A 23,142-nucleotide genomic window follows, 5' to 3' on the forward strand; every position below is an offset into this window, starting at 1 on the left:
TAAAGAAAATCTAAGCAATAAATTGAAGCCGGCACATCAATATGCTGTTTAAATGTAAATGTCTAGGGAGCAGACAATGAGTTGTATTGGCAGCACTTCAAAATTTTGAAAATTCAACCTCCAACATCTTTTCATTACATTTTAATTAATTTGACAAAAATAATGGCTATGGCTTAAGGCTTAAATAGCTTTGCTTACAAACACTGGTATATGAAAATAACTTTTACTGATCACACTGCAACTCTTGCTCAGTATGTTTGTCTTGTTTTCCAGCAAAATTGTCAAGATTCTTAAATCAAGATACATTTACTTGATACAGAAGTCTTGTTTTTTCATGAAACTGATCAAAATGAAGTGAGTTTGATTTAAAATGAACAAATAGGCCTATCTGCCAATGGGTTCAACTTAATTCAAAATGAACACAAGTTTTCATGCCCCATTGACAAATATTGTCTTAAACTCGCATCTTTTCTCAAAAAATAATACTTTCATTTTGCATTTCAAGGAAATTTAAATTTAAGGATGCTCAGCTATTTCCATGGAAAACAAGACAAAATACTGAGGAAGATAATAAGATATCCATTTTTAGCAATGCTTGACATTATGAATTTAAGACTTTTTGGTTCTATTTTAAGATCTTTTAATGCCTTAATTTGTGGAATTAAGACTTCTTAGCAAACTTAATTTCTGTGTGCTAAAAGTACAAAACTTTAATTCAGCCAAACTGTGCCAGGACTCACCAGGAGTATGCCAAGAAAGATTTCAACGTGGAAATGAAATCTAGATTTTAAGCCACATGAAAATAGTCTGAGAGGAGGGAGCAGTGAAGAATAAATGCCCCTCATATTAGTTTTTAACCAGATGGTGCACATATGTGAAAAGTCCCTTTCAAGTTATCCAAATTTCCCAGACAAATGTGAAAATCCAGCAATCAGTAACATGCTTTACAGATGATTGAATATACAATGGACCGATGTTCCTTCCTAAGCATCACAATAACAAAACTTTAAATTGGAATAAAAATAACAATGAAAGAAATCGCATACAAAGCTGTCACTGGGGTGGTATCCTTACATCTTTATTTCGAGTCTACCCCTAAATGGTACATATTAGCACCTTTAGAAAAGGCACCTCATCAAGTGACAGCTTCGTACATTTTTTCCTGAAAGTGCATGTGAATCCACGATCAGTGAATTTGACACACAAGCACTTGCAACTTGCTTTCATGTTCCTCCAGAGCTGTAATCAGTCCTATTTAATACATGTAAATGCCATTTTGAATACTCACTTGAATCTTCCCTGGCAGTGTTGACACTGGTCCCCAACCCATCCACGATCACAGGCACAAGATCCGTTCACACACCTGCCTGACAGACAGCTCTTCTCGCAGGGTTCAGATGGAGAGCCGTCTGAAATCAGCACCAGGGAGAACATCACACACAGCCATAAATATCTCTGCATGCCCTGCAGTCTCTGTCTGACCAGAAACACTTCAGGTCTGAGCATCCTCTTCTCAGCATTCATGGTTTAGGGATGCTGCTGCTGTTGTTTAATTGGGTAACTGTTATCAATGTCTTACGGCCTTTCTTCCCCGTTTATTGGTGCCCAGATTGTTTCAATTATAACAGCAGGAGGGGATCCGTTCACTTATAGATCATGAATATTCCTTAAATATGAGCGATCGTTTCCCAGAACGTAAGCAATCGTTTAACTGAACACATCCAGATCCGAGTGTGATATGATAAAACGAGCATAAACACAATCATCTGTCTCGCCTCATTGTGTTTCTGAACAAGGGCAGGGATTTCCTACGTTACCTCCTGCAGTTACAGGGCTGGAAAATAATTCCCCATAACATTGAAAAAAAACTTTCCTTCCAGAGCATTACCATAACTCAAGTGATGAGATATTTCCAGCTTTAAAACATCATATTATTCAGCGGTCTTATCTGAATAATCCCGTCCGCAGCCATTTTAAAGCGTAAACATTCAGCTGGCTGTCCAAATACACTGCTGGTGTGCTTTAAAAGCCTCTAAACCTTGATCTTTTCGTGGCTAACGTTCATATGCCACCGGAAAAAACGCTAAACGGAGAAGGTTTCGGAGTGAAAAGCATCCTTTATAACCGCAGCAGTCGGGAACACGGATGTTGTTTCTGCTGTTGTCCGTTCCGTTGAGGGATTTGGAAAATCTGAGGAACTATCCGTTACACGCATATTTTTTCAGGCTCAACGTGATAAACTCCTTAACGAAAGCGTAGACCCTCTGTGTAGGTATATATCCTCTTCGTCCCAGTGCGCTGAAAGCCTCTAAGTGTGAATTTTGGCCCCCTCGACCACCGTTTAAGCTCCCATAGTACGAGCAGCTCGCGCTGGCTGCTCCTCAGGTTGGAGCAAACTCAACACAGAGATATCCGCGCACGCGCAATGGGAAGAGGCCATATTTAAAGTGACAGTGACCAGTATGTGCATCCCTGGACTGTATATTGCAGTACTTGAGAAGCTGTGTTACACATTTTGTCTTCAGGACGTGTGTGAAAACCTAACTTCCTACCGCTATTATAGTTTTTCTTTTTCAAAACACAGTCCAGAATGCTCCATGCATTATATTGACTACAGCAGGGATTTTCAAACCTGTCCTGGAGGACCACTTTCCCTGCACATTTTGTATGTCTCCCTCATCTCACACACCTGATTCCACTCATCAGCTCATTAGAAGAGACTGCAAGAACTAAATTGAGTGTGGCTGTATCCGAAATCGCCCCCTATACCCTCATTCACTATTCCCTACATTAGTCCACTCATATAGTTCACTTGAAGGAGTGAATGAAAACGAGTGAATGAATTCGGACACTAAGTGCACCGGAAGGACTGCCGCTTTTGCATAGTTTGCTTCCTGTTAAATAATCATTTGATACGGGCAGCTCCAATAGTAAGATTGAAGGATTTATCTAGAACTCTGTCACGGAAATGATGTATAAACCCTAATAGTCAATTTACAATTAATTGTGTACCTTTGTTGTATTCCACTGTATTACGCCGTGGACGAGCGCTTGTAAAATAAATGAATGAATGATTCAGCTCTCTCGCAGTGCCTTCTGGGGATTCTCTAGCCGTTGAGTGTACATCGCTTGTACACTCGTTTTTGCGGTGCGTTGTGGGATTGAATGAGTGCACTCGAGAACATCCACTAAGGTTTCGAACACCACTTAAAATGGCTGTCCCCTCAAATAGTGCACTATTTGAGGGTATAGGGGGCGATTTCGGATACAGCCTGAGTCTGATTAGGGAGACATACAAAATGTGCAGGGTAGGGGGTCCTCCATGACAGGTTTGAAAACCACTGGACTACAGTAATGTATATTCTCACTGAATATCAAGGTGTTATGTATCAGATTGAACTTTCAGACCCAAATATGAACTTTGTCCTTCTCTTGAGTGTTAAGGTGAATCTCAATACACTATGTGCTACCAACTAAAGTTAGGCTGAAATACTGTATGATGTCCAGCTCTTTGGGTTCATTTTTTTTAGTGTCAAACTTCCATGCACCTCAAACATATGTGCTCTTAATATAAGTAATATGAAGCTAAGATCGTTTGGGGTTGGTAAGTCGCATTGGTGTCTGTCATGCTCACCAAGGCTGCATTTATTTGGTCAACAAACAGTAAAAATAGTATTATTGGGAAATATTATTACAATATAAAATAGCTGTTTTCTATTTTAATATATTTAAAAAATGTAATTTATCTCTTAGATCACAAAGTTGAATTTTCAGCAGTTATTCCAGTTCTCAGTGTCACATGATCCTTCAGAAATCATACTAATATGCTGATTTGGGGCTCAAGTTACATTCATTTTTATCACAGTTGAAAATGGTTGTGCTGCATTTTGTGTGGAAAGCATGATACTTTTTTTTCAGATTACTTCAATGGATTGAAAGAACACAAGAACAGCATTTATTTTAAATGGATTTTTTTTAACATGCATCCTTACTGAATAACAATAACAAAGTGAAAGTATACAGTTTGATCTAATGTTCCTAGCAAATGCTAGGGTGGATATATTTAAGACCGTAAAAAGTAAAACATTTATTCACGCAACAGTAAATCTGCCAGATGTTATACAGAATGTAATAAAACACTCAATTCAGTTGGGAATTTGATACTCTATACAAGGAAAATTACTGGGCTTTGTGATGATTCTCACACCTCACAGACTTCCCTTTTTAGATCATTCCCATCACAACAGCCCCATTCAGTCAGGCACTGAACAGATGAAAAACATCACTGCATTATAGCGCTGACTTTAGGAACTGAGCTGTTTGGTTAAAATACATGGGTGTTCATACTAAAGAGAAAATTTAAAGTTAAAAGAATACCAATTAACACTTATATCAAACTTATTTTTAATTTAATTCACACAGTGCTCCACAAATTCTGTGCTGGCAGAGGTTTTCAACATTTGCATTTACACAATATTCCAGTCTATGAACATTCCTCTCTCACTTAGAACTACATTCTTTCATGGCCCACTGGGGAACATGACACTTTCTCCTCAGACCTTCAGGAATGAAAGAATCAAAGCCTCAGGCAACTGCAACTCATACTCACTGAGCACAACAGTTAGTGCACATGTATGTCCTAGCCTGTCAAAAAACACATCCGGCATAACTGCCCAGTGATGCAGCAGCAGTACTGACCTGCAGGATAAGCATATATTGTTATGTGTAAATCACGGGTGATTTACTATTCATTCCGCTGTGCTTTAGGTTTGCCATAAATCCTTCATGAAGCCAAAGCACCATAGTGCCCCCAGATGGTAAACATTTAACAATATAGTATAGCTGTACAGTTAGAGCATTTGAAGTGGTGTGCATGACAGCTACTCTTGATATACTGTGGTAAAAAATTATATTGCGTGCTGAAAGTGAAAAAAAAAAAGATATTATCAATTTATCCATGCCAATGCAGAGAACTGTATTGCCTCTTCTCTCTATATAAGAGTAGCCAAAGTAAGGAGGTGGGGTTTGTATTTCACATGATTTCTCTCTTACTTTCTTTGTTCTTAATGCCAGTAAAGTATGGGTGGAAACAGAGTCTGGGAGCAGAGGAATTGAATGTGATCTTAATCCCTAACTAAAAGGGATTAGTATCCGAGTATGCTGATTGTGCACATAAAAACAGTCTAAACTATATTCGGTTCGGCAAGAGACCATACCGGCCATACTTTACAGACTCCTTTACATACATCTCAGTGTGCGAGTGTTTTTTCTGTGCCATCTGAAATCAGCTTTTAATTACATATATTTTTAATAATGTGTTTAGTTTTTGGGTTATGTGTGAATTTTTAAGATTTTGAGTTGGGAAGACACCTTTTTCTTTTAAAGGATAGAAATATACAAATATTTTAAAACTTGCACTATCATTCCAAAGATTTGGGAATTAATAATTAATACATTTATTCATGCATTAAATTGATCAAAAGCAACAATAAAGATTTTTACATTGATACAAAAAGATTCTATTTAAAAAAAATGTTGTTCCTTTAAAGGAACACTTTTTTAGGCTCATTTTACAACTCCCCAAGAGTTAAACAGTTGAGTTTTATCTGGCGCGGTAGCACTTTTAGCTTAGCATAGCATAGATCATTGAATCGGATTAGACCATTAGCTCATCTCGCTCAAAAATGACTAAAGAGTTTCGGTAATATCGAAAAAATATCATTGTTCCTTCTGCAACCATGGTACGAGGAGCGTCTAGCTGCAGCCTTCGGTGGACATCTAACCCCGCCCACATCCAAGCGTGACGTCACAAGCCACGCCTGTGTCCAAATACGTCACATTCTTATTATTTTGAAACAGGAAAAAGCATAGATAAGAAGATTGTGTATATGAGTGTGTATATGAGTAGGTTAGAGTGTTATGTAGCTATTATAAAAAAAGGGTTATTAAAAAATTTGCACATTCAGTTAGAGTTCATTTTATGTCATAAAAATGAGTGCACTATATATTTATTAGTGCACTGATTCTTACAACATATAATGAATGTTGACCGAATGTGCAATATTTTTATAACACTCATCTCACCGACTCACACATATGTGTACACACACACACACACACACTCACTCACTCACTCACTCACTCACATACAATGATATTTTTAATGATATACACTGATCACAGTACCCTTGCACAGTAACTTGGTTGAGCAACCACATCATTTCACTATGAATTGCTGGATAACTCTGTGTTTGTGACATATTATTCTATATTTTCCTGTAGCTCAAATGGTAGAGCATGGTGCTAGCAATGCCAAGGTCATGGGTTCGATTCCCAGGGAAAGCAAAAGCTGATAAAATGTCAAAACTGTAACTTGAATATAATGTGAGTCGCTTTTGATAAAAGCGTCTGCTAAATGCATAAATGTATATTAATGGAAAGATCACATACTGTAATTATTCTCAATCCTTGTTTGTCATGATTTACAGCATTCTATGCATTTTTGGTCCTAGCCTGATGCAGAGCAGTTCTGCTGGGATGAGGGGTTCCTGCTGCTGTTTCAACAGTAAAGAAAGGTATGGAGGAATGGTGGGAGCATTTCTCTAGATACTGTAGTGATTGATTTTCGTAAATATTCTTGTATGCAAAATGATGAGGTAAATACTATTTAGTATGACAAATATTTAGTGGACCAACACACACGTATTCTGTATTTTAACAGGAGTGCCAAGAGGACATAAAGTAGAAGTTTGTAAGCAGTGTTGTGCTGGATACAGAGTCACTGTGAGTTATTCTGTGGGGAGGTGAAAGGGCCTGCCTTACTCCAGATGGACAGTAAAAATCAACAAAATGCCATCAAAGACTACCTGGGGTCGAATCGGATGAAGCAAGAGATGTCTTTTTATTCATCTCTCAGGACCTGAAGTGGGACAATCACATTGATTCCATTGCTAAAAAGGCCCAGCAGAGGTTGTACTTCCTTCGCCAGCTGAGGAAGTTCAACTTGCCACAGGAGCTGCTGGAACAGTTCAACTCTGCCATCATTGAATCCATCCTCTGCACGTCAATAACTGTCTGGTTCAGCTCAGCTACCAAATCTGACCTCAGAAGACTACGGAGGGTAGTCCGGACTGCTGAGCGAATCATTGGTACAACCGTCCCCACTCTCCAAGAACTGTACTTATCCAGAGTGAGCAAAAGGGCTGATAACTCACTCTGGACCCCTCACATCCAGCACACTCCCTCTTTGAACTGTTACCGTCAGGTCGACGCTACAGAAGCTCTGCTCGGAGCTCTGAGCACCAGAACGACCAGACATAGGAACAGTTTCTTCCCTCAGGCCATCTACCTCACAGTTAAATGTTCTCCCCACTGTGCAATAAAACATGTGCAATACCAACTATCCATACTTATATTTATTATACATATGTTTTTGATTTAATATATCATACATCTATCCGCATTCCCTTGCATAATTTGTATATAGCACATCTGTACAATACAATATTCTGATTGTTTGAGTATCCGGAGGAGCTGGACACATTTATATCAAATTGTGTTGCTGAATAAGGCTTGAAAGTCCATGCCATGTTTCTGTGAATAATCTAACAAGGCAAGTAATCTCTCTATGTAGCTTATGTATGTATGTGAACTGCATTTCAAGAACTGTATTTCTGATCATTCAGCTGTTCATTTATGATAGTTGGAACATATCTCTTATAGAACATATATTTTTTGTAAAAGTTTTAATTATTTTTGTAAAATAATAAATATATAAATACCTAATGAAGCAAGAGATGTCCGTTTATTCATCTTCAAATATGTGGAGGACCTGGACATACTTCATATGAAGTTTTGTTGATGAACAAGGCCTGAATGTTAATGCCATGTTACTTGTTATAATCTATCAAAGCAAGCAATCTCTATTTAGCATATGACAACTGCATACGGAGAACTGTCAATCCTATCATTCAAATGTGAACAATTGATGATAAGTGGAACAACACATCTTTAGAAAATTAAATTGTGAATTAAAAAATTAAAGTGTTGTGACTTTTACAATAACAAAATCTAATTGTACCCTTTAAATGTGATCAATCTAAAAGGTGTCTTAGTTTAAAGTTGATAGTAATAAATGAGAATTTATCTCATTACAATAAGGTTGAATAAGGTAAAGTGTAGAGGTTTTTTATTACAATTAGCCTAGTGATGAGAAATCAGCTCTGTACATTAGACATATTAAATATATTAGATTTAAGTTGTGCCATTTTAGCCTAGATATCCTTTAAAGAAATAAGAAAACGTGTATTAGTAAAAAGAAAGGCAACATTATTTTATTTAGATCCCCGATACGGCTGTAAATTGCTTCAACATAACGTTACTTCCAGGTTTCCCCGGTACGGGTAATCACAAGAGGTGGCATATATGATAGGGGTGTGGTTTCTGACGTCACACTTTTGGATGTGGGCGGGGTTAGATGTCCACCGCAGGCTGCAGCGAGCCCTACTTGCATGGTACGGCAGCAAAGCTCCTTGATTATTACGCCCGAATGAGAGTGTAGTTCCTAGACATATCAGCCTAGAAAATCGCAACTTTTCATTTTCTGTCGGTCTTAGTGCACGATGTAACTACAGAAGACTCAAGCTTTAAATAGGAAATTTATCGAAACTCTTTAGTAATTTTTGATGACCAAATGCTAATGGTCTAATCCGATTCACTGATCTATGCTAAGCTAAGATAAAAGTGCTACCACTAGACCCAGAGATCGGCTGAATGGATTCAAAAACGGTAAAACTCAACTGTTTAACTCTAGGGGAGTTGGAAAACGAGCCTATTTCCAAAAAAAGTGGAGTGTTCCTTTAAACTTTTGATTCATCAAAAACTAATGAAAATAAAGGTGTTTTAGTTACTTTTTCTTATTTGTAAGTCGCTTTGGATAAAAGCGTCTGCTAAATGACTAAAAGTAAAAAGTAAAGAGTGTAAAGACCATCAACTCTACCGTGCGACTCCACCGGGCAGGGACACCGGCAAAGCATATAAGTATCGCTTTTTATTTTTATTTTATTTATTTTTTTTCCTTTATATGTTTACTTTTGAAATGTTGTATGCATTTGTCAATTTTATTTAATTACGGTATTTTCTTAAATGGGTGTGTATAGACTATTTACAGAGTGTTCACTTTTAGTTTTAGTTACTTTTTCTTATTTGTAAGTCGCTTTGGATAAAAGCATCTGCTAAATGACTAAAAGTAAAGTAAAGCGAAAAAATAAAATGTATCAGTTTGCAAAAAAAAAAACACATTAAGCAGCACAACCATTTTCAGCAATGATAATAGTAAGAAATGTTTTAAGCACTAAATCAGTATATTATAATTTCTGTAGGATCATGTGACACTGAAGACTGGAGAAATGGCTGCTGAAAATTCAGCTTTGCCATCACAGGAATAATATTTCATTAAAAAAAAAAACTGTTTCTTAAAATATCTCACAATATTACAGTTTTCACTGTATTTTTAAACAAATAAATGCAGTCTTTTTAGTTATTATGAAGACTTCTTTCTGAAAAAAAAAAAATCTTACCAACCCCAAACATTTAAACAATAGTGTAATTTATTGCTATTTTCCAATACATGAGACATGAGTACTGCAATAATTTGTTGTTTTGCTTCTATTAAAAATGTTATGGTTTTTACCTAACATGAAAATAACAAGTAAAAGACTAGAGCATTTACTGACCTGGAGAAAAGAAATTAAATGACAGACATTTATTAACAAACAAAATAACTACTTTCAAGTATATAATTTCATTAAATGAATACAGATGCATTAATAATCCATTATCTATTTTGATGATAACTGTTTTATCCTCACTTGGCCATAAAGATGGATACACATGAATGGTAATAGAGGCCAGATCAAATCAGAGTGGACCAGGCAATTTCCTACAGTTCTCTCACTGCAAATGGAATTTGTGTATCAGATGGGTCGTTTTATCACCTTTAATCATTTTGATCTCCATTTTCACCCTAAGATTCAGATGGGGTGGGCTTATGCTTTGATTTTGCTTTCTTGCCAATCTTCTGTTGCCCCGATGGCTCTGGGCAGGGCTGCAGAGCCTGTGAGATATCTGTCCATGTCCAGCGATCCTCCTTCAGTGCGTGCTCTTCCAGGGTGAACTGACCCTGCTTAGTCCGAGTGAGTTCCTTAATGTGAGCACAGGATAACAGAGCTGCAGGGGTACAGGGGTGAAAATCAGATTATTATGTCAAGTAAATTAATCTTAAAATTTGAGGGTACTATTACAAGAAATAAATATCTCTAGAGTGCTACCTTTTGCAAGATCATCAACCAAGCTTCTGACATAAAACCCACCTCCACACTCAACATCTGTAAATGCAAAAAGTAGATTTAAATTTAATGAAAAAGATGAACTAAAGCTGTTCAGTATGACAATGATTTAATGGAAAAAAATGTTTTCTAACAGTGCACTCCAAAATGAAAATTTGTTGAAAATGTACTCACCCTACAGCCATCCAAGATGTAGATTAGTTAGTATTTTCATTGAAAAAGATTTGGAGAAATGCAGCATTACATCACTTGCTCACCAAAGAATCCTCTACAGTGAATGGGTGCCGTCAGAATGAGAGTTTAAACAGCTGATGGAAGCATCACAATAATCCAAAAATGACCAACACTGCGATCCAAACACAACTCAAGTCCATCAATAAATGTCTTATGAAATGAAAAGTGAAAACAAAACATTTCTAAACAAATATGTCAGTGGACTCAGAGGTGGGATGACAACAGGGGATGGGCATTTTCACCAGTTTTTTTTTTATTATGAGCACATATTTTGATTAGAAGCAATGGTTTAAAGCTAAAACACCTTAATGATGGACTTGGTTCTTACAAGCATGCAGCTTTGCATTTCACTAGATGTTAATTGATGGACTGGGGTCTTTCATTCTGACGGCACCCATTCACTCCATAGGATCCATTGGTGAGCAAATGATCCAAATCTGTTCTAAAGAATAAAACAAACTCATCCACATCTTGGGTTACCTGAAGGGGAGTATATTTTCAGCAAATTTTCATTTTTGGGTGAATTATTTCTTAAATTCTCTAAAATACAGTATTAAAGAAAACACATTTACCGTTCAATAATATTTATCATATAATGTCTTTCCAAATTAAGCATATAAATAACAAACCTATGGTGAAATATGGCGGGCTGAAGTCCTGTAAAGAGAGACTGTACACTGTGACCGGACGTGCAGGTTTAGCCTCAACCTCTTGACCTTGCTTGAGCAGGACAGACATGCGCTGGCCATCCTTCTTCAGTGCTGAATATCTTTAAATGCAAACATCAGATTTTCAATGATGTCAAGAAACATAATTCATTTAGATGTCTATGAAGAGAGTATTGTGGATCAAAGCAGAGCAAATTGACTTACAGAGGTGGAACCTGCATAATTTCACCCATATACTGCTTCAGCTTCTCCTCAAAAGCCTCTTTTGTGATGTGATCTGGTAAAAACAAGCACTAATCTTTATAGTTCTGTGAAATATCCATTCCCTCATCACAAGCGCAGCCACAAAATCATGATTCTCACCATAACTCTTCTCTTCAACAACATTTCCTGTGACGTCAAGCGTATCAGTTGCTTTGCCTAACTCTCCAACAGCTCTGTATTTCTATGGAAAAAAAACATAGAATCAAATGTTACAGTAATAAAACATGTGGATGACAAATGTAGAAAGACACACAAACATGTTATTGTAACAATGTGATTGTTATTTGACTCATGTTGTATCACGGACCCTTTTAAGTGTAACACTGAGCGATGTGGCTGAGTTAAGCTGTTCAGTAAATACAGAGTCACGGATACAAAGTAGTTGTCTGAGAGTAATTTATTTATTTGCTCTGGAGAAGAATAAGAGTGAAACAGTTATGACCCGGAAAATACTTACCTTTGATCCTGCAAGCATCGTGGTGAGCATCTTTGTTCCTTCACCAATTCCAACCACTGCAAAACATTAGGTTTAAGTAACATTCTTACATATTTTATATTATATCATACGTGACTCTGGACCACAAAACCAGTCTTAAGTTGCTGGGGTATATTTGTAGCAATAGCCAAAAATACATTATATGGGTCAAAATGATTGATTTTTCTTTGATGCCAAAAGTCATTAGGATATTAAGTAAAGATCATGTTCCATGAAGATATTTAGTAAATTTCCTACCGTAAATTTATCAAAACTTAATTTTTGATTAGTAATATGCATTGCATTCTACTTAAGGCAAGACACTACAGGTAAAAACTTGACTAGGGAAGTAGCGTGATGGTTACAATTGTTACCCTATTGATCTGTGGTGTCTTGTCTTATTATCTCATTGCTGGTAAGACTTCACTAGTGCTCATGGTGTAAATGTTTTGTTTGTTTAATGTATCACAATAGAAGAAGATACTTGATTTCATTACCGAGTACACCAGAAGCATTGCTGTCCAGGGTGCCACCATGGCCTATTTTTAAATGTTGCTTCTTCCTTTTGCGAGGATTGGGATTTGCAACACCTGCCTCTGTGTAAGGATAAACTCGTTACATAATAAAAAAGTATTCTGATCATTATTTTAGCAATGATATCTACTGCTAAGAATGAATCTCGAGATGCCTTAAAAGAACAAAAATTAAAAACGCGCCTACCTTTTAAAAGCGCCTTCTTCAGTGTGTTTAACACATCCGCGGAAGTGGGACCCTGTTTCTTATAAATGGCAAATATACCATTTAAAGCCTGCAATTTGGATAGCGAACTGTTCTGAACAGCCATGCTTGTTGCTATCACGGCGCGAGATGATGACGTCGTTCGTATGCAGGTATTGTAGTTCTTTCAAGAGTGACTGTGTTTGTTTGGGTCAGTCATAAACACCTTCAAAATGGCCATAAAATCACCCTCACTTGGAATTGTAATGTTTGATATTCCCAGAGCAGATTCATTTCCCTGTATTCCACCTAAAATCCTGCTGCATCACTAATCGAGCATATTCCTGAAAAATATGCCAACATAGACACAAGTGTATTATTTATGATCTCAGATCGCAATTATATGCCACATACTGGCCACTGATTGCTGCTCCGGTATAAAGTTCGCAAATGCAGGTCTAGGATCAGTTTCCCATAGCAAATATTAACTATAACTAAAATGCGAAAGCTGACTCTAGATCATTGCCTGCGTGCACAGAGAAAATTGGTATAAAAGCAAATCTACCAGCATAAAAGTATATCATTCAAATATTAGGCTAAATGATACATTATTCAAATAAATGCGTCGAAGATTATTGTACCTTTAAAGTTCACAGTAAAATAATTAAACCACGTGATGGCGACATTTACCCAGTATAAGCCTACTGAAGACGTATAGACAGGATAAACAAAATGTGTCGGATAATTGTTATATTTTCACATATATTAATTATAGAATAAGGATTACTAATAAGTAGGCCTATTATTATTATTAAATTAGTATTAGAATAAGTAGGCCTATGCAGTTAGACTAATATTGTGTATAGTCTACTAATAGATGGTTTATTTATTATTATAACAGTATTATTATAATTCATTAATGCATTTTAAATGGTACATTAACCAAGTGCGATCTTTTATAAATGTACACAGTGGGCAAATCACAGTGACTTTAATCTTCGAAAAGAAAGGGTCTGAAAAGATCACATAAAAACTTAAAAAGCAACATCCCACTATGTTAAAGTCAGAAAAACAGTAGTGACTATTAAAGCAGGAGTGCTTCAGCGGTAACAGTAGCCACATACCGTAGCAGGACACGCCCATTGTGTAAGCCTCCGGTTCCCGTTATTCTGTCGCGCTTTGTAGTGAACACTGATGCCGAGCTCCAGAGCTGCTCCGCTGCTCGTGGACATAGAGCTCGCACACTGCTTATCTGAAGTCGGGGAACTGTATTTTGGATTGAAAGGCACATCTTATTCATCTTATTTCTAGAGGAAAAGCCACAGTTTTCATAGTGCATCATGTCAACAAGAGGTAACCAGTTTTTATGTAGTTTTAAAAAGGCATTTTCTAATTTCTATTTGACACGTGTTTCATTCTTTAAACTTGAGACGCGATGAGACTGTCATGTCTCTACACCTGTCCTGAAACAGTTGTTTTTGCATATATCAAATCTGACAGCTACATGTGAGTCAAACTAGTAATGCTGCATGCATCGTAGTAGCCTACTTAATATAAGAATGTAGTAGCCTATTACAAACACTATTAATTTGCCTTATTTCTGCTTCTGATGTGTAGGCTCTTAAAATGGAATTTTGATTTGTTTGTTTAGATTATTGATGCATTATCACAATTTGTGTAAAAAAAAAAAAAAAAGTAAAAAACTTTGGGAGACAATTTTGGCAAAAGGCGTCCCTTTGTCTGGATAATTTTCTTTTTTACATTGCATAAAATCTCACAATTTCTTCAGGGATTCCTGACGAGGTTTGGTTCCAAACTTCCAATTTTAAAAAAGCTATATTTATTGTAGGCCTATATTCTTTACAGAGTTAAAAAAAAATGACCTGAAGACAACTGAAGGGTTAGATAAAGCAATTACCTCCTTGTCTGAGTTCAAGAAAGGACACAAAGAAACAAAGCCTACTTGACTAGTGTATTATTTGCATTTTGTCCTCTCACTGTTGGGTGCTCTTCTTTTTATATTAGCGTCACACGAGATGATTCTATGTATACGCCCACTGAATGTTTCTTATTCTTGCTTTGACAGTTCAAATGGTTTCTGGATTTCAATTACAGACTCACCGCAACCACTGCAGATGATTTGTGGTGCTGAGTCTATTTAAAGAATCGGGCTACTGCTACCATGAGCCATAGTCATAAGCCTCAACCATGCTATAATTACAGCATGTGTTCAAAAACTTGTGTGTCTAAGAAATTATTCTTGAAAAGTGTTGCAGTATTATTGATTTAGCTTTTGTGATTTCTAAGTCCGAGGCTTGCTTTTCTATCTCTGCTAGAGAGGCTCAAGTGGATGAATGCCAGTATTACAGTTTATGTAGTTTTTTTTATAATTATAGGTGTTCTCAAGAATGGTGCTTTTCTTCAAATGGTGCAACTTAATGGTGCAACTTAAACTGAAGTAGATGCAGAATAGTACTGTATATAAATCTGGAGGTTTTGGTCATAAAATTCCTGCATCAGACATTTTGGCTGGAAGTGTGTTTAACTTTGGTCTTGAGTTTGCTTTTATACTGTTACATTTTGATGAAGTCCTATTCACAGCGCAAGTGCAAGTCCATGTGTTTCTTGCCATGTTCCTACGACCCCTAGTAGCCCAGAGTAATAGATTTCACTTTAAACTTTGCACTTAAGATCAGCAAGCCTTTTCCCAGTTGTCCAGTCATTTCATTTTAATTGTTGAGGTCACCGGTGTGCATTTATAACACCAGACATCTGTAAAACTGTGGAATAAGTTTGACAAAGCAAAAAAAAATCATCAAAATCTAAGTAGGGATAAATAGGGCAAGCTGTCACACAGGAGGTTTTCAAAAAGGTTATATCTCAGTAAATATAAGGTTTGTGATGAAACAATGAATGAAACGGCATGCAAAAGAAAAAAAGCTTTTTAATGGCAGGATCTGTTGTACCAACTTAGAACATAAGTTCAACTGCTATTGGGGCATGTTGTCACAAAAAGGTTAATGTGTGTTAAATAAACTATATCTTTTTTCTTGGGCAAAAATAATGGAAATATTTAATTACTTTTTTGTAACCATGATTTAAAGGCATGTAATTTTAAAAAGAAACCCTGAGAAATCTTTACTGAAGTAAAAATATGTGAGCTCCGTTCTCCTCTATTCAAAAGAACAAACAATTAAACACTAACTGGCAGACCTTCTTGATGTGATTCTCAATATTCTCCCCATTGTTCACTCATCTATTCGTGGTGCATTCCCTCTTTCTCTGTGTATCTCCATTTCTTGGACCCAAGATCATTGTCGGCCCCTGGGGAAGCCAAGTTAAAGCTGTCAGCTGAAATCAGTGTGAGAATCTGAAAAGAGAGTAGGAACAACATCCAGAGAGTAGGAACCTCTCAAGACTTGTTTTTCTTTGGGCTTTAATCAGAGCAGTGATACCACTGTTTTCTTTCCCAACAGCCCTCACATGTATTCTCCAGGAAAGACGACTTTGTGACAGCTCTATCCTTTTCACCTTCAGAAATTGGCAGTTTTTGAGATGGAAAAACAAACCGATGATGGTTCAGTGTGTTTCTTAAAGGTATAGGTCACCCAAAAATTCAAAACCTGTCATCATTTACTCACCCCTCTCACTATTCATGTAATGTGTTAAAACACAAGAAAATAATTCTAAATGATAACTTCTTGTGAGATATTTCAAGACTGATTAGACTGAGGATTGTACATGAGGTGTGCTCTACTTATCACTGTCCCAATTCAGGTCATCCAAGCCCCTGTAAGATATGTCTCTTATCGTTGCTTTAAGTGGCTGTCAGACTCTGAGACTTGTCTCTTGATGGGGGTGAGCAGGATGGAGGCCAGAGCGCTTGGAGTTTTGCTGCAATAGAACCTACTCTGTTTGACATGGCTTTGCTTCAGAGACACGGAAACACAATCACTTTACTTCAACAGAATGACACGTCATAATTCCTGCTGTCCGGCTCAATGCTATGATTTCTTTGTATCCTGCTTAGTCACTTGGGTTTAGTCAGAGTTGTGTTTGCTGGATAAATAGTTTGAATCATTCCTGCACATAGCTTCAACACAGTCAATTAAGCTAAATAACAGGATACTGAATTTGTGATGTAAGGTAATGGCACTGTTTTATGATGCAAAATGTCTATATTTTTTAAACATATTGTAACATCTGTTTTTGCTCTGCCAACAAAAAGCTGAAAATAGTCCAAACAAAATAAAAGCAGGATCAACCGTTAACACTTTCTTGAGCAACTCACATGTATAGTGGTGTTTCGTTCCTAAATGAATCACTATTTTTGAATGAATCACTTAAGTGTGAGTGGTTTAGTAGTCTTACTCCTAAATTACATTTATACAGATTGACAGCTGTAACATGTGAATCTATTGAACCTGTAACCACAGTAACACTGACTGAAGTAAATCAAGTAAAAGGTCATATTTCCATTCATGTAAGTTACCAAAAACCACACATAAAAACATTTTTAAAATATTTTTTTAATTGCAATAATTTCACATTCTATCATCAAATTAATGTAGATACAACATAAAGACAGTATATTTTTAATATTTGTATAATAGCAGCTTTTTTTATGACTGAAGGCCAGTATCACTGATACCAGTACTACAGATTTCTCTAGGAAATAGTTGTTTTCCCCTAATATTTACCCATTGACTAGCCATTCAGCATTACACTATAATTGAGAGCTATCAATTTAACATTTATTAGACTACTTAAATATAGAATTGAATTGAATTAATTTATCAAACTCTAAATTTTAAATTAAATACAGATGAATTCTTAAAGCTATGAAAGTTATTGCGTTCCTCTTTTTCCTTTTGTTCTTTGATTAACAGGCATCACAGCAGTTGGTTATTAGCAGCTGGTTTGTGTGAATGACTGAATTATAAAAGCAGTTGCTTCTTTTATTTCTGAATGAATTAGTGGTTTTGAACGCATCAGTTGAGTAAATGATTCAATGACTCACTTGATTAAAGGCAGTCATTTGTCACAACCTACTGCGCATTAATGTAGCCTGTCTCACTAGTAGCACAGACTCACAGTCTGTCTAAAATGTGCAAAAAACAGGCCAAATGCTAAAGTTAAAAAATTGGTTCTTTAAGAAGTCTTAATGTTGTGTAGTCTTTGAACTGTGCAAGATGCTGACCTTTAGCCGTCGGCTCTGCTTCTTTGTGTGGACTTGGTGGTGATTTGCACTACAGACCTGCCACCGTTAGGATGACCAGGGGAAGTGGAGCATGCTTGCTGATTGCTGTCGTTTCAGCCTCATGAAAGCCACAAGGCTTTAGTTGTTGTTCCAGGCTTAATTAAGCTTGATCCCACCAGGAAGCTGCCCCTCTGCCTCTCTCTGTTCCCAAGCCGCCCTCAGCCAGCCGAGCCTGGACCCACTACATTCCTATAACTAGGATGTCACCTCTCTTTGGATGAGCTGGTCAAGTGGAGAGGGGGAAGGGATGTTGGAGGAACCAGTGGCAGGACTTGAACTTGCAGTCCTGGGTTATGTCAGCAAGTTAAACTCTTTGAACCCATGTATGACTTGTGCTTTTTCCTCTTTATTTCTATGTCCCCTATTCTACTTCAGAGGGTTGGTGAGGGGCATATTGTTTAGAAGTTTCATGGAGATCCTGTATGAAGTCACATCAGTGAATCGGCTCCCCCTGAAACAATGGCGGGAGCTGGGCAGGAGCCAGAGGAATGAGAGTTAGAAACATTTCCATGTGTTCTGTTCTGTGGGTTTTGTTTTAGACGTGTTTTACACCGCCCTGCGCTTATAAGATAACCTCAGTTTGAATTAGTCCAGACCTCATTTAACAGTGGAGACAGACATCTCAATGTACTGTACCCATAAAACACTAGGAGTTTTATAAATAATTCTATGAGGAAAGGCAGCACAAAAAAATTTATGGAAATTTAAGAGGTCATACAGGGTAACTGTTACATATTTCCCATTCCATTTCATTCTGTTTCAGATACACATAAATGATACATATATATCATGTACAGTGGGTCCAACCACTTAGACACCTGAAATGTTTTAACATACTTTAATATTTATCATGTTTAATACAAAAAAAAATGTACAAATTGTTATGCAAAACTAGCATTATTTGAGAATGATCCAGTGAGCATCTTGTTCTTCAGACCTTTTTAACAAAGGAGTTTAAATGAAAAACATCTTTTGACTTTTGGCCTCCTCTATATATGTACAGTTTACTGTCATGATTTTGTCACTATTTTCTGTTAAACTCTTATTTTGTTAACCAGCACCCAGTTTATTGTTCCTGATCTCTTAATTCCTCTTTAATTATCCTCATTGGTTTCACCTGTCTCACTAATTATATAAGCCAGTCTCACTCTTACCCCTCTGCCAGATTGTCTCATCAGTTCATTGGTGAACATTCCAGTTTGTTCCTGACTCTGATTCCTCGATCCTGTCTGGAATCTGATTCTTTCTCTCTGCCTGAACCCCCATCAAGAGTCAGTAAGTTTGACTCTTTATCTGCTGCTCTGGAAGCTGGATTGTCAGTTAATTTTGCATCAGGATTTTGGATTGTGGAATTATTGTTTTGGATTTGGGACTGGAAAAGAATAGAGGAAGTTGGACTGTGCTGTCTTCAGTACTGTTTGTTCTTTACTCTTCTATTACTCTTCAGAACAGATTCTAGAATCCTTTTGATAGACTTTACTGTGTGGAGCAGTGGACTGTGTCTCTGTCTGTCACGTGGTATACTGGGGTTCAATTCCCAAGCCGGTTACCCCATCCACCTCAAAAGACCATCTAAAACCTGATCAAGGTGATGCCAGTTCTCACAGTTCCTGCTTGGAAGCGCTCAACTAGCTTGTGATCCTCCAGATTATCTACTCCCATCACTACCTATTGTTCACCTCACTGTTGCCACTCCCTGGCCTGGAGAAGACTTGCAGGCATCCTGAGAACTGTAACGTTAAGGAAACTGAAAATAAACTCTCTAAAACTTATCCATTTGTGTTTGTCTATATTTTTGGGTCCACTAATTTCCTCAGTTTACACACACACACACACACACACACACACATATATATGTATATATATACATACCTTGCAGGTGTGTGGAGTCCATCATTCTGATTCCAGCTGACCACACACTCCTGAGCTCTGTATTCCCTGTGGGCTGCTGATTCTAAAAAAAAAAAAAAAAAATTGCCATCCTGATAAATGCTTCATCTGCGCTCAGCTCCAGAGCCACTCGAGATTCTACAGAATAAATGCTAAGCATCAATTGGGAATTTATCTTACAATGCATTTGGCAAAATGTTTTAGGCCACGTTCTCCTGATGCCTGGTTCATGTCAAAGCCAGTTTGCTTTCCTTAGTTTATCTCACTTTGTGGACAGAAGTCCAGTTACAGACCAGTTGGGGAAAGGGCTGCTGATATTACTGGCTACCAGCCGACTTTTGTCCCAATTATTTCCTGTGTTATTGTAGAAGATGTGGCTAAAAGTAAACCTAGAGGTCCCTCTCAAAACAAAGGATCATTATGCTCTACACTGTAGTAAAAAATCTTAATCACAAAATTCAGAGTGCATTTGATACCTTGTCTTCTTGACTCCTATAGTGACCTTGTGAAAATATAGTAGAAACCAACATTTTTACGTGTGTGTGTGTGTGTGTGAGTGTGTGTGTGTGTGTCAGAATTTGCATGCATTGTGGGGTCCCCAGAAAGACAGTAAAACCTGAAATAACCTATAATCCAATAGTCTCAAATGGCTAAAGAAACATGCAAAATAAATGAAAATCTAAAATGTTTTGTGATGTTTCAGGGTTAGGTTTAAGAATATATTTCAGTAACAAAAAGTGTTAACTATTATTATAAAGCAAAAGTAAAATCAAGGTAAAGTCAATGTGAGCGTTGAGATTCTGCTCCTTTGGCCATGGTTTAAATTGCACAATCATCCAATTTATTGCATTTTCAGGCCATCTGCTTTATTACATCAGAAAGCAGCTCACTCTCCTTTTCCTTCGTTTTTCTTATAGGGGAGTTTTTTGCTCTCTTTTTTTAATCTTCCAAAAAAAAAAAAAAAGTCATTTTGCAAAACTCCATCCCCTTTGATTACTGTTGCTAACTGAGACAAGCTTTAGATATTATTTAGGTATGAACAGTGTGGGTATTTTTCTGTCAAATAAAGTCATAAATAGTTTGTATATTCTTCATACATGACATTGCAAAGCATTTTATCTGTGCATTTTCTTTCTTTTTAATAAGAAATGGTTAAATTACACAGTGACATGTTTAAAAACCACAGAGTCTGCAAACCATTATCGAGGCAAATGCTTCTCAGAGTCAACTAAAAGAAGAAATGCATCATTTAAAAGAAATAACTGATAATTCAAGCCATATTTTCAATAAGAACTGTGACAGTTATGCTTTCCTTCAAAATGATTGATTTGGCTTAGAGAGGCCACCATTATATATACTCTGACTTAATGTTGTTTCAGTACATCACAGTAATAATCATGTAGTCCTGATTGATCCACTTATGCATGAACGTCCACTTAGCATAAACTGAAGACAGAATCCAATATAGAATGGAAAGATCTTGCAATCCTATGAGCCTTATTGTGAGAGCAATATTTGCAGTTTTCCTGGCAAAGTGGGTTGGGGGTCATTTACAAGGTGACGGCAGTATAAGGGCTTAATTGCTGCATCCAAGAAGACCACCTGCAGTAAGAGCAGAAGCAATCACATTAATTACTTCTTAGCAGGGCACAGTTGCATTAATAATAGCTCTCCAGACCGTGGCTTAGGAGCAGCAGATGTGGGATCAGACATTACTGAAACCGTAGCATCCGTTTTTTTCCCCAGGCCAGTGGCCTGTGTGTTTCTAACACTGTGTTGGGCTCTCATGTTTACCCAGCATTCTGTCAACCCACAGGATATAGAAACTGACCTTTTGATACCACAACTGATGCTCAAAGCCAAAATTGAGCATTTTAGAATGATTTATAATTGTAATAGCTTCTGAAAATTCAGCTTTGCCATCACATGCATAAATTATATTTTAAAATATATTTAAAAGATTTGAGTTACTGTATGCTTATACATTAGTGAAAGGGGAGCCATCGCCAATGGCTACCTGACATCATTTTAGAGCTGCTGCTAACATGCAATCTCTTTGTGTGATTAGACCCTGAGAGAGCTTTCTCTCCTTGTCACAGTCTTCTTACAGTATATCCATCACTGCACATGATATTTTGCTGTCACTTATTTTATAAACACTGCTTTTTGCAGCGACGTACTAAATGGTGCATCAGCAAATAGATTTTTGAGTTATGAACCCACTTAAAAGCTTTTAATGCTTCAGTGTTAAGACGCATTTCAGATGCAATTAGATGCTTTTATACAGTGTCCTCCTAACCGGGCATGAAGCAATAAAGTGGCAGGCAATAAAAGCTGTTTTTTCATCAATTTTGTCCTAACCAGTTGCAATAAGCAAATATGGAGGATGATTTAAGTGCCATTTAAGAATAAAATAAAGAAATCAATTATCAATGTATTAATTAAAAAATAAAAAACTAAATGAATAAATCACTTTTCAAATAGACAAATAAATAGATGTATTTAAAAGACACGTTTAAAAAAATATATATATATTTTTAAACACAATTACATTTTTAAATGCCTTTTTTAACTAATTAATTGTATTAGTTGGCCAATGCTTTAAAATTATTATTTAGTATTAATCTTTTGGTAAATTTGACATATTAATTAATTAAATGAGTTTAAAAATGTCTGTTTATTCATTTAAGTATATTTATAAGTGATTAATCAATTTACAGTTTTATTTTATTAAATTATTACATTTTATTCAATATTAAATTAATATTTTCACAATTGGATTGACCCTCTAAGAGTGACTGGCTATTCTACCAATCACTTAATTCTATTCCTGTTTTGCGCTGGGAGCCCCGCCTACAGTGACATCTCACTAGTCCATAATCCTCCTCCATATACTGTAACATTTATCATCAAATATGTTCAGACTGGCTGTGTTGTAGAGAACGTGCAGTGCTTGTTGCTTATGGTATCACACCTGGTCAGGACACAGTGTTAGATTTGTTTTTGTCTTGCTTGCTTGCACCTTGTTCTCTCCAGAGACTTTGGTGCTATTTGCTCTGGTGCTCGTGGGTCTGTAATGGGACTCTCTTAAGGGCTGAGAGGGCTCTTAAGGTTTGATTCTGAGGTCGGCTGAAGGTTTTAAGGTCGTCCAAACAAATAAACACCCCCATGATGTTTCCGAGCATACTTTGATACCGTGGGCTGTTTGCACGGTAAACCATAATCGCCAGGAATATAACTCGAACCAGCCTCACGTAAAATACAGAGGGGGAAAAAAAAAAACTCTGG

The 23,142-nt window shown here is 36.8% G+C and overlaps 3 protein-coding genes across 7 annotated transcripts in view; 1 reads left to right on the forward strand and 2 right to left on the reverse strand.

Moving 5' to 3' along the window:
- LOC306852580 (attractin-like protein 1) overlaps window positions 1-2,416 on the reverse strand; it is an 89,518-nt gene extending 87,102 nt beyond the window's left edge. Inside the window, exon 1 of the mRNA XM_079389527.1 lies at window positions 1,289-2,416. Within this exon, the coding sequence (XP_079245653.1) occupies window positions 1,289-1,524 (236 nt within the window). The 5' untranslated portion in view covers window positions 1,525-2,416. The remainder of the gene's footprint in view (window positions 1-1,288) is intronic.
- A 1,513-nt stretch (window positions 2,417-3,929) lies between these two features.
- On the reverse strand, window positions 3,930-12,859 carry LOC306852026 (pseudouridylate synthase TRUB1-like). Of its 2 annotated transcripts, XM_079388611.1 has the most exons (9): window positions 12,708-12,850; window positions 12,485-12,583; window positions 11,970-12,025; window positions 11,612-11,693; window positions 11,453-11,525; window positions 11,210-11,349; window positions 10,329-10,385; window positions 9,996-10,227; window positions 3,930-4,698 (listed from the first exon to the last, which is right to left on the reverse strand). In XM_079388611.1, exons 1-8 carry the CDS (start codon window positions 12,829-12,831, stop codon window positions 10,025-10,027), a joined length of 834 nt encoding a protein of 277 aa, XP_079244737.1. In that variant the 5' UTR covers window positions 12,832-12,850; the 3' UTR covers window positions 3,930-4,698; window positions 9,996-10,024. The 2 variants fall into 2 exon arrangements, with proteins under 2 accessions (XP_079244737.1, XP_079244736.1); XM_079388610.1 differs by lacking the exon at window positions 3,930-4,698 and having other exon boundaries at window positions 9,076-10,227; window positions 12,708-12,859.
- A 1,016-nt stretch (window positions 12,860-13,875) lies between these two features.
- LOC306852028 (actin-binding LIM protein 1-like) overlaps window positions 13,876-23,142 on the forward strand; it is a 76,141-nt gene continuing 66,874 nt past the window's right edge. For all 4 annotated transcript variants that reach the window (XM_079388615.1, XM_079388616.1, XM_079388617.1 and 1 more), the window contains exon 1: window positions 13,876-14,057. In XM_079388615.1, coding sequence (XP_079244741.1) covers window positions 14,045-14,057 — 13 coding nt within the window. In that variant the 5' untranslated portion in view covers window positions 13,876-14,044. The remainder of the gene's footprint in view (window positions 14,058-23,142) is intronic.

Source organism: Barbus barbus, assembly GCF_936440315.1.
Source record: "Barbus barbus genome assembly, chromosome: 32".
Lineage (NCBI taxonomy): Eukaryota > Metazoa > Chordata > Actinopteri > Cypriniformes > Cyprinidae > Barbus > Barbus barbus.